This window comes from Danio rerio, chromosome 20, assembly GCF_052040795.2.
Source record: "Danio rerio strain M-AB ecotype USA chromosome 20, GRCz13ab, whole genome shotgun sequence".
Taxonomy (NCBI): domain Eukaryota; kingdom Metazoa; phylum Chordata; class Actinopteri; order Cypriniformes; family Danionidae; genus Danio; species Danio rerio.
This window is the reverse complement of record NC_141040.1, coordinates 53,181,318-53,194,172: the sequence shown is the minus strand read 5'-3', so window position 1 is coordinate 53,194,172 and position 12,855 is coordinate 53,181,318. Positions and strand designations below refer to the sequence as shown.

General features: G+C 34.6%; 1 protein-coding gene and 1 long non-coding RNA gene across 6 annotated transcripts in view; both read right to left on the bottom strand.

Annotated features, from left to right (window-relative positions):
- Nucleotides 1-12,855, bottom strand: part of cd109 (CD109 molecule) — a 153,144-nt gene that overhangs the window by 78,853 nt on the left and 61,436 nt on the right. For all 5 annotated transcript variants that reach the window (XM_087298641.1, XM_087298643.1, XM_087298645.1 and 2 more), the window contains exons 28-29: nucleotides 2,026-2,184; nucleotides 1,527-1,592 (exon numbers count right to left, since the gene is read on the bottom strand). In XM_087298641.1, coding sequence (XP_087154767.1) covers nucleotides 1,527-1,592; nucleotides 2,026-2,184 — 225 coding nt within the window. The remainder of the gene's footprint in view (nucleotides 1-1,526; nucleotides 1,593-2,025; nucleotides 2,185-12,855) is intronic.
- On the bottom strand, nucleotides 4,300-8,093 carry LOC147839494 (uncharacterized). The gene is made up of 3 exons (XR_015519172.1): nucleotides 7,992-8,093; nucleotides 6,577-7,143; nucleotides 4,300-6,437 (listed from the first exon to the last, which is right to left on the bottom strand). It is a non-coding gene; the product is annotated as an uncharacterized LOC147839494 (long non-coding RNA).

Sequence of the window (12,855 nt, the reverse complement as noted above, 5' to 3'; positions counted from 1 at the left end):
ACCAATTTACACTTTTTAGTGAAATATAGGTGTCCTAATAGTGTTTTTAGCAGTGTGGGACACATATACGACTGTCAACAGCTCAAAAAATGTGTTTTGGTGTTTCGTGACCCTTTAAAGAGATGTTTACACCATTTCTGCATTTTAAAATCTCTGCAACAGCTGGAGGTTTGTAGTTCACAGCATGTTGCTGCAATGTTTACATTGCTGGTCCTACGCTTTTGGATTTCTTTCCACCGCAGCCTCGCTTTGGTTCTTTAAAATGGCGGCCGCGTGAAATAAGCGTGTTAGGTGCGTTCGACTTGAACCATGGCTGCAGCCAGTGATCAACGAGATTAGCCGACCGCAAGCGGGGACTGAGTTGAAATCTGAGCCGTCAAGCCCATAAAACAGAATACAGTCTCTACAAACTATAGTTAATGTCTAAACAATAAGGGAGTTAGGAATTAAACATATAACAAATGCAGACAAGGGGAAACGAGAGGGTAATTCAAACATGAAAATGAATAGGCCTATTAAATACAAAGCAATTAGCACAAGTTCAAAGAGTTTAAACACCCCTTTTTAGGCTAATACTTCTTAGAAAATAAATATATTTATGCTTTTTTTGGAGTCAAACACTTTGGAAAATGTTTGAACGAATTTAAGACCTCCTAAAAACGTGATTTAGTGTGCTTTCACACCTGTGAATCGATTCAGTTGTTCTGAAACAGGGATTAAAATTGTTACATTGTTGCTCTTTGTTCTTGATGCGGTTCGCTTTCACACTGCAAAGTTTCTAGACGGACCAAAAGAGCTAAAACAAGTCATGTGTGAGTAAACTCTCCTCACATTGGTCAGAGTTTCACGGTTTATTTTGCAGAGTCCCGCTCAGCTGTCAGGGGGAGGTGGTGGTTTGGTGGTGTTTGACAAGGTGCGCGCGACGTGTCTGAAGAACGAGGAGTGATGTGGGGGGTAGGGGTGAGAAGCGTGCATGACGTATTTCAGGACTGAGAGGTAGACACCTGATTACCGGGAGATTATCACTCGTTTGCAGGCATCCTGGAGTCTCTGTGTATTTGTGGGAGACTACCGAGACTTCCGGGAGACTTGGGATGTCTTTTGAATAACCTCCGGCCCTGCTCATGATTCTCTCTTCATATAGCCGAATGCCTATTACATATCCATAAAACACTGATATAACCGGGCTTGGATTGTGAGCTTTCTCACTACAATCTATCCGCTCCAGAGTTCGTTTCAATCGAGCCGAGACCACCTCATTCAAGTGATCTCGGAGTGATTGTTTTGGCGCAGATCCGAGCGCGATTAGTGGTTTCACATATGCCAAACGAACCGCGCTAACTGGGCAAACGAGACAGGTTCCGTAACAAAAGTGTAGAAGTGAAAGCACCCCGAGACTTTTAAATACTGTACCTTTTAAGGCCCTTAATTTTCTTATAATTGATTTATTAACTTTTAATACAATTTAAGACCACGCGGACACCCTGCACACACTATGGTGGCCTTTGATGTGTGTTTAGATGTACCTGAAACAGAGCAAAGCCTGTGCCCTCTGCCTCCACTTCAATGTCAACCCCATCTTTAGATTCGATCTGTAAATGCAAACCCAACATTAATATACAAGGTTCATACACAGTTTTAATACTAAACTCCCACGACTTTTCCATGTCTTTCCCATGACTTTTAAGTAAACTTTCATGTCCTAATGTTTCATTTAGTGTCTACATATTTATGACAAATAATAAGAAAAACAAATGCCTGTTCAAATTCATTACATCATAAAACAAGCAACAATCTATTTAGTTTAAATATTTTTATGATCCATGTAAAATTGATTTAGATGTTTACACAACACTAATAATGTGAGAGCATGCAATACTATGTCATGAATGGAAATGTCTAAAGAAAAATATCTATTTGAAATATAAATCATTTGTAACTTTTAAAAAAATGCCTTTACTGAGACTATTGATCACTTAAATTCAGCCCTGTGTAATAAAAGTGTAACTTGAGTTCTGTTCATACGGGCAGGTCGTGGCTCTGTTGGAGCAGGTAGTTGGATTTGTCTATGCTGAATGTGGCCACAGTGCCGGAGCCTTCGTTCACTCTGATGGTGAGATCCATGGACTCTGCGCTACTGAAGGTGGCGTAAACTGACAGCGCATGCAACGCCATCACTGTATCCTGACAATAGAATAAAACACAGAGAGAACAGATATTATGATAAAGCTTCACAACTACAGAGCTCTGAATTAAAATTAAGTGAAAGAAAACAACTTCTTTTGTAAGGATGTAAATTATCATATGCATTTGTTTATATTGCAAAACACGTCAATTCCACCAAGAAGGTTCATACAGATTGCAAAGGCCGATACTGATAAGATTAGGGATTGGTTTATATTTTGATGATTGGTCAATTTGTAGGTCTCAGTATTTGGGCTTTGGTCACATGGTCAAGAAAGATACAAAATAGATAATAAACTCTGCTCTGTCATATTAGACAGCAATTTAACTTTTGAAAATCATATATCTCATGTCACAAAAACTGCCTTCCTTCATCTGAGAAATATTGCTAAGCTACGAAGTATGCTATCCATCTCAGATGATGAAAAGCTAGTCCATGCTTTTATGACTTCTAGGCTGGATTACTGAAAAGCTGGCTGCCCAGCATCCTCTATTACCAAACTTCAGCTAGTACAAAATGCAGCTGCCAGAGTTCTTACCAGGTCTAGAAAATATGATCATATCACCCCAAATTTATCCTCCTTACACTGGCTGCCTATAAAGTTTTGTATTGATTTTAAAATATAGCTGGTTTTCGAACCTGATTGGCTGATAGCAGTGATATATTTAAGTAATATAAGCACCCGTACAGCCTCTTTACCCTTTGTGTATTACTCCGCCCACATACAACCAGCAAAAAGCAGACACTACAGATCTAAAGTTTAAAAGATGCTTGCTCAGCTTGCTCAACTGTCAGCTTATGATTTGAATCCAACGTGGAAGTAGTTACTCATACAAAAGGGTTTTTGAGACTCTCCATGTTTGCTTTTGTTTTTATAGACACAATAATGCCATCAAACTGTTGTATAAATGCAATATCACACGAGTAGCAGTGCGATATGGCTGAATATCAGCCACCAGTGCTGATATACAGCCATATCGCACTGCTACTTGTGTGATATTGCTCATATATATATATATATATATATATATATATATATATATATATATATATATATATATATATATATATATATATATATTAAGGGTGGAGCCGAACCCGAATACGGTATTCGGAAAGGCACGAATAGCGTGTTTTTACGAATACTTATTTCGAACAAATACTTGAAAAAATATTTGTATTCGGGAGCAAGAAAAACACTATATCAAAAAGCAGCGTTTCCTCAAGAGACCACAGTGCATGCCCGCGTGAGTGAGTGAGTGAGTGAGAGAGAGAGAGAGAGAGAGAGAGAGAGAGAGAGAGAGAGAGAGAGAGAGAGAGAGCGAGCGAGCGAGCGAGAGAGACGCTCAGTCGGAGGGCGGGGCGGAGGTGTCTGGCACAATCTTCTCCACAGATACAGTCAGAGAAGGCTCGGCTGAGCGAAAAAAACATTTTACTGCATCACTATTTTTGTTAAATAGATTTTTGTACCTTAATTGGGTTCCAGATGCAGTTTATAAACTTGTAGCGGAGTTTGATCGGGATCGGGAAGTTTGCAATCGGGTGCTCTCTGTTTACGCGACGTTAGCTCTGTTAGCGCGGTAATTTAGACAATAGACTGTTGACAGAGTAATATTAACGTTCGTTTATAAAGGTTAAAATGATGCTTGTGCTGTTGTGTCGAATATTATGCACTTATGGGAGTTATACGGTGCGTCTACATTACTGTCTTTTGCAGACAGCAAGATATGTTCTATAACTGCGGTCAAGCCAGCCGCGGTTCGGAAAAACACAGTCAAGCCAGCCGCGCTTTATATTTCGGTGCGCGCGTATTATTATCATTACGGTAATGTCAGCAGCCACACAGAGAGCGCTCCACAGAGCACCCATTTCGCCCAGAACAGAGATGACAACGAAATTTAAGTTTATCCCCCTTTCCTCCAACGTATGCTTTATTAAACAATTTATTAGCTTTTTTGACTGTTCTTATTTTAAGAAATTGGTTTCTGGGCTTACCTTTAATTTCCTCAAGTTTATCTTTTTGCTTCAAATGATTTTATAGCAGATCAAACGGACAGAATAAATATACGATTTCTAAATACACAGAATGCGTTTCTACTTCTCCTAGCCAACTACAGTACATTGCAAATAAGGTTGAATGCAATTTTATACAACGTGCCTAACCTCAGAAAGTGAAAATAATCATGAAGTAGTCCAACATAGCATTGTTAAGTTACAAATAGATGTTGGTTTTATTTAAAGGGGATTTAAAAATGTATGCTTCTTTCAGTATATGGGATATGGGGCATTATTACACTTTAGATGACTGTAAAGACCTTATTATTTGTTATAAGTAGAATAGAACAACAATAAGATCGATGCAGGAAGTCAAATACTAAGCATACATCATATGAAGCCTGTTTTACTGCAGCATTTTGGAGAAATGTACCATTAACACACTTTAAAGTGCTAAAAAGAAATAAGTAGAAAAAAAACAAAGTTTGGTTCTGATACAGGATGTACATGCATACCTCATGTAAAAGACCTCATTTAAGTTAACAGAAGAAAACTATGGACAGGACATCCAATATTATATGCATACCTCATAATAACTTACTGCAGCATTTTGGAGAAATGGGCTATTAATGAGCTATAAAGTCTTTAAAGTGTTATAAATACATTGTTTGGAATAAGTTAAATAAAAGAGTGATCAGGTCTGATACTAGATGTCCCATGCTATATGCATATATACAACATATGAATCCTTTTTACTGCAGCAATTTGGAAAAAAAAATGCTCATTTAAAAGATGTAGAAAAAAAAAAACAATAGTCAGATCTTATACAGGACATCCCATACTAAACCTCATATAAAGACTTGTTACTGCAGCGTTTTGGAGAAATTGGGCATTAACATTACTCAAAGTGTTATGAAGACCCAATTTTCAATAAATAGACAAAAAACAATGATCAGTTCCTGTACAGAACATCACATACAATATGCATACTACATATAAACACTTCTTACTCCAGCAATCTGGAGAAGTGGGACATTAACATAATCTAAAGTGTTATAAAGACCCCATTTCGATTAAGTAGAAAGAAACAATGGTCAGTTCTTATTCAGGACATCCCATACTATATGTGTACTTCACATGAAATCTTTTTTACTGCAGCGTTTTGGAGAAACTGGGTATTAACCTATTATAAAGTGATATAAAAACCCCATTTCTAATAAGTAGAAAAAAACAATGGACAGTTCTTATACAGGACATACCATACTATATATGTACTTCATATGAAGCGTTTTTACTGCAGCATTTTAAAGATATGGGGTATTAACATAATATAAAATACTATAAAGACCACATTTTAAATAGGTAGAAAAAATCTATGGTCAGTTCTTATACAGGACATCCCATACTATATGTGTACTACGCATAAAACCTTTTTACTGCAGTGTTTTAGAGAAATTGTATATAATATATTTCAAAGTGTTCTAAAGACCCCATTTCAAATAAGTAGAAAAAAAAACAATGGTCAGTTCCTATACAGGACATCCATACTATATCTGTACTTCACATAAAACTTTTTTTACTGCAGCATTTTGGAGAAATGGGGTATTAAAATAATATAAAGTGCTACAAAGACCTCATTTCAAATAAGTAGAAAAAAACAATGGTCAGTTCTAGTACAGGACATCCCATACTATGTGTGTACATTACATGAAACCTTCTTACTGCACTGTTTTGGAGAAATGAGGTATTAACACAACAAAGTGATATAAAAACCCCACTTCAAATAAGTAGAAAAAAACAATGGTCGGTTCTTATACAGGACATCTCATACTATATATGTACTTCACATGAAACCTTTTTACTGCAGCATTTTAGAGAAACGAGGTGTTAACATATAAAAAAGTACTATAAAGTCCCCCTTTCAAATAAGTAGAGAAAAACAATGGTCAGATCTTATACACGACACCCTTATCTCTGTGTTTACTTCACATGAAAGCTTTTTACTGCAGCATTTTAAAGACACGGGGGAATTAACATAGTATAAAGTAATATAAGGACCCCGTTTTAAATAAGTAGAAATAAACAATGGTCAGTTCTTATACAGGACATCCCGTACTATATGTGTACTTCACATTAAACCTTCTTACTGCACTGTTTTGGAGAAATTGTATATTAATATGATTTAAAGTGTTACAAAGACCCCATTTTTAATAAGTAGAAAAAGACAAGGGTCAGTTCTTACATAGGACATCCCATACTATGTACTTGACATGAAACTTTCTTACTGCACTGTTTTGGAGAAATGGGGTATTAACATAATATAAAGTACTATAAAGACCCCATTTCCAATAAGTAGAAAGAAACAATGGTCAGTTCTTATTCAGGACATCCCATACTATATGTGTACTTCACATAAAAACTTTTTACTGCACTGTTTTGGAGAAACAGGGTAATAACCTGATATAAAGTGCTATAAAGACCGCATTTCAAATAAGTAGAAAAAAACAATAGTCAGTTCTTATACAGGACATACTATACTATATGTGTACTTCACATGAAACCTTTTTACTGCAGCATTTTCGAGAAAGGGGGTATTAACATAATATAAAGTGCTATAAAGACCCCATTTCAAATAAGTAGAAAAAGACAATGGTCAGTTCTTATACAGGACATCCCATACTATATCTGTACTTCACATGAAACCTATATACTGCAGCCCTTTGGAGAAAGGGGGTATTAACATAATATAAAGTGCTATAAAGACCGCATTTCAAATAAGTAGAAAAAAACAATGGTCAGTTCTAATACAGGACATACCATACTATATGTGTACTTCACATGAAACCTTTTTACTGCAGCATTTTGGAGAAAGGGGGTATTAACATAATTTAAAATACTATAAAGACCCCATTTCAAATAAGTAGAAAAAGACAATGGTCAGTTCTTATACATGACATACCATACTATATATGTACTTCACATGAAACCTTTTTACTGCAGCATTTTGGAGAAAGGGGGTATTAACATATTTTATAGTGCTATAAAGAGCCCATTTCCAATAAGTAGAAAAAAACAATGGTCAGTTCTTAAACAGGACGTCCCATACTATGTGCACTTCACATGAAACCTTTTTACTGCAGCGTTTTGGAGAAACAGGGTAATAATATATTATAAAGTGCTATGAGGAGCCCATTTCTAATAAGTAGAAAAAAACAATGGTCAGTTCTTATACAGGACATCCTATACTATATGTGTACTTCACATGAAATCTTTTTTACTGCAGCGTTTTGGAGAAACTGGGTATTAACCTATTATAAAGTGACATAAAAACCCCATTTCTAATAAGTAGAAAAAAACAATGGTCAGTTCTTATACAGGACATCCCATACTATATGTGCACTTCACATGATACATTTTTACTGCAGCATTTTCGGGAAACAGGGTATTAACATATGATAAAGTGCTATAAAGAGCCCATTTCCAATAAGTAGAAAAAAACAATGGTCAGTTCTTACATAGGACATCTCATGCTATGTACTTGACATGAAACTTTCTTACTGCACTGTTTTGGACAAATGGGGTATTAACATAATATAAATTACTATAAAGACCCCATTTCCAATAAGTAGAAAAAAACAATGGTCAGTTCTTATTCAGGACATCCCATACTTTATGTGTACTTCACATAAAAACTTTTTACTGCACTGTTTTGGAGAATTGGGGTAATAACCTAATATAAAGTGCTATAAAGACCGCATTTCAAATAAGTAGGAAAAAACAATAGTCAGTTCTTATACAGGACATACCATACTATATCTGTACTTCACATGAAACCTATTTACTGCAGCGTTTTGGAGAAAGGGGGTATTAACATAATATAAAGTGCTATAAAGACCGCATTTCAAATAAGTAGAAAAAGACAATGGTCAGTTCTTATACAGGACATCCCATACTATATCTGTACTTCACATGAAACCTATTTACTGCAGCGTTTTGGAGAAAGGGGGTATTAACATAATATAAAGTGCTATAAAGACCGCATTTCAAATAAGTAGAAAAAAAACAATGGTCAGTTCTTATACAGGACATACCATACTATATGTGTACTTCACATGAAACCTTTTTACTGCAGCATTTTGGAGAAAGAGGGTATTAACATGATATAAAGTGCTTTAAAGACCCCATTTCAAATAAGTAGAAAAAGACAATGGTCAGTTCTTATACATGACATACCATACTATATATGTACTTCACATGAAACCTTTTTACTGCAGCGTTTTGGAGAAACGGGGTATTAAGCCAATATAAAGTGCTATAAAGACCCTATTTCAAATAAGTAGAAAAAAACAATGGTCAGTTCTTATACAGGACATGCCATACTATATGTGTACTTCACATGAAACCTTTTTACTGCAGCATTTTGGAGAAGGGGTATTAACATAATATAAAGTGCTATAAAGACCCCATTTCAAATAAGTAGAAAAAAACAATGGTCAGTTCTTATACAGGACATCCCATACTATATGTGCACTTCACATGATACATTTGTACTGCAGCATTTTTGGGAAACAAGGTATTAACATATGATAAAGTGCTATAAAGAGCCCATTTCCAATAAGTAGAAAAAAACAATGGTCAGTCCTTACATAGGAAATCCCATGCTATGTACTTGACATGAAACTTTCTTACTGCACTGTTTTGGACAAATGGGGTATTAACATAATATAAAGTACTATAAAGACCCAATTTCCAATAAGTAGAAAGAAACAATGGTCAGTTCTTATACAGGACATCCCATACTATATGGTTACTTCACATGAAAAATTTTTACTGCAGCGTTTTAAAGAAACGGGGGATTTAACATAATATAAAGTACTATAAAAACCCCATTTTAAATAAGTAGAAAAAAACAATGATCTGTTCTTATACAGGACATTTCATACTATATGTGTACTTCACATGAAACCTTTTTACTGCAGCATTTTGGAGAAAGAGGGTAATAACATAATATAAAGTGCTATAAAGACCCCATTTCAAATAAGTAGAAAAAGACAATGGTCAGTTCTTATACAGGACATCCCATACTATATCTGTACTTCACATGAAACCTATTTACTGCAGCGTTTTGGAGAAAGGGGGTATTAACATAATATAAAGTGCTATAAAGACCGCATTTCAAATAAGTAGAAAAAGACAATGGTCAGTTCTTAAACAGGACATCCCATACTATATCTGTACTTCACATGAAACCTATTTACTGCAGCGTTTTGGAGAAAGAGGGTATTAACATAATATAAAGTGCTATAACGACCGCATTTCAAATAATTAGAAAAAAACAATGGTCAGTTCTTATACAGGACATCCCATACTATATGTGCACTTTACATGAAACATTTTTACTGCAGCGTTTTTGGGAAACAGGGTATTAACATATTATAAAATGCTATAAAGAGCCCATTTCTGAAAAGTAGAAAAAAAAAAACAATGGTCAGTTCTTATACAGGACATCCCATACTATATGTGAATTTCACATTAAATCTTTTTTACTGCAGCATTTTGTAGTATTAGGTTACTAATGTAATTCAAAATGTTATAAAGACCGCATTTCAAATAAGTAGAAAAAGACAATGGTCAGTTCTTATACAGGTCATCCCATACTATATCTGTACTTCACATGAAACCTATTTACTGCAGCGTTTTGGAGAAAGGGGGTATTAACATAATATAAAGTGCTATAAAGACCGCATTTCAAATAAGTAGAAACAAACAATGGTCAGTTCTTATACAGGACATCCCATACTATATGTGCACTTTACATGAAACATTTTTACTGCAGCGTTTTTGGGAAACAGGGTATTAACATATTATAAAATGCTATAAAGAGCCCATTTCTGAAAAGTAGAAAAAAAAACAATGGTCAGTACTTATACAGGACATCCCATACTATATGTGAATTTCACATTAAATCTTTTTTACTGCAGCATTTTGTAGTATTAGGTTACTAATGTAATTCAAAATGTTATAAAGACCCCATATCAAATAAGTAGAAAAAAACAATGGTCAGTTCTTATACAGGACGTCCCATACTATATCTGTACTTCACATGAAACTTTATTACTGCAGCATTTTGGAGAAAGGAGGTATTAACATAATATAAAGTGCTATAAAGACCCCATTTCAAATAAGTAGAAAAAGACAATGGTCAGTTCTTATACATGACATCCCATACTACATATGTACTTTACATGAAACACTTTTACTGCAGCATTTTTAAGAAACGGGGTATTAAGCTAATATCAAGTGCTATAAAGACCCCGTTTCAAACAAGTAGAAAAAAACAATGGTCAGTTCTTATACAGGACATCCCATACTATATGTGCACTTCACATGAAACCTTTTTACTGCAGCATTTTAAAGAAACTGGGTATTAACATATTTTATAGTGCTATAAAGAGCCCATTTCCAATAAGTAGAAAAAAACAATGGTCAGTTCTTAAACAGGACGTTCCATACTATGTGCACTTCACATGAAACCTTTTTACTGCAGCGTTTTGGAGAAACAGGGTAATAATATATTATAAAGTGCTATGAGGAGCCCATTTCTAATAAGTAGAAAAAAACAATGGTCAGTTCTTATACAGGACATCCTATACTATATGTGTACTTCACATGAAATCTTTTTTACTGCAGCGTTTTGGAGAAACTGGGTATTAACCTATTATAAAGTGACATAAAAACCCCATTTCTAATAAGTAGAAAAAAACAATGGTCAGTTCTTATACAGGACATCCCATACTATATGTGCACTTCACATGATACATTTTTACTGCAGCATTTTTGGGAAACAGGGTATTAACATATGATAAAGTGCTATAAAGAGCCCATTTCCAATAAGTAGAAAAAAACAATGGTCAGTTCTTACATAGGACATCCCATGCTATGTACTTGACATGAAACTTTCTTACTGCATTGTTTTGGACAAATGGGGTATTAACATAATATAAAGTACTATAAAGACCCCATTTCCAATAAGTAGAAAAAAACAATGGTCAGTTCTTATTCAGGACATCCCATACTATATGTGGTCTTCACATGAAACCTTTTTACTGCAGCATTTTAAAGAAACAGGGTAATAATATATTATAAAGTGCTATGAGGAGCCCATTTCTAATAAGTAGAAAAAAACAATGGTCAGTTCTTATACAGGACATCCTATACTATATGTGCACTTCACATGAAACCTTTTTACTGCAGCATTTTGGAGAAAGGGGGTATTAACATAATATAAAGTGCTATAAAGACCCCATTTCCAATAAGTAGAAAAAAACAATGGTCAGTTCTTATTCAGGACATCCCATACTATATGTGGTCTTCACATGAAACCTTTTTACTGCAGCATTTTAAAGAAACAGGGTAATAATATATTATAAAGTGCTATGAGGAGCCCATTTCTAATAAGTAGAAAAAAACAATGGTCAGTTCTTATACAGGACATCCTATACTATATGTGCACTTCACATGAAATCTTTTTTACTGCAGCGTTTTGGAGAAACTGGGTATTAACCTATTATAAAGTGAAATAAAAACCCCATTTCTAATAAGTAGAAAAAAACAATGGTCAGTTCTTATACAGGACATCCCATACTATATGTACACTTCACATGAAATCTTTTTTACTGCAGCGTTTTGGAGAAACGGGATATTAACATATTATAAAGTGCTATAAAGAGCCCATTTCCAATAAGTAGAAAAAAACAATGGTCAGTTCTTAAACAGGACATCCCATATTATATGTGCACTTCACATGAAACCTTTTTACTGCAGCGTTTTGGAGAAACAGGGTATTAACATAGTGTAAAGTGCTATAAAGAGTCCAATTCTAATAAGCAGAAAAAAACAATGGCCAGTTCTTATACAGTACATGCCATACTATAAATTTACTTCACATGAAACCTTTTTACTGCAGCATCTTAAAGAAATGGGGTATTAGCATAATATAATATAACTTAATATAACAATTTAGTCTCCCCTTTCCTTACTAATATGCAACTCCCTCTCTGACTCCTCCACTAACTATAAAAAAATACTAATGTTTTGCTTCTCACACTCTTTACACACCTGAAACTTGCCTACAGCACTTATTCATTGTTGCTCTAACAGTTGTGTAAATTGCTTCCTTGTCCTCATTTGTAAGTCGCTTTGGATAAAAGCGTCCGCTAAATGACTAAATGTAAACGTATAAAGTACTAAAAAGACCGCATTTTAAATAAGTAGAAAAAAACAATGGTCAAATCTTATACAGGACATCCTAATCAATGTGTGTACTTCACATAAAAGCTTTTTACTGCAGCATTTTACAGAAACGGGGTATTAACATAATATAAAGTACTAAAAAGACTGCATTTTAAAGAAGTAAAAAAAAACAATGGTCAGTTCTTATACAGGACATCCCATACTATATAGTTACTTCACATGAAAACTTTTTACTGCAGCATTTTGGAGAAACGAGGTATTAAGCCAATATAAAGTGCTATAAAGACCCTATTTCAAATAAGTAGAAAAAAACAATTGTCAGTTGTTATACAGGACATCCCATACTATATGTGTACTTCACATGAAAACTTCTTACTGCACTGTTTGGGAGAAGCGGGGTATTAACATATTAATATAAAGTG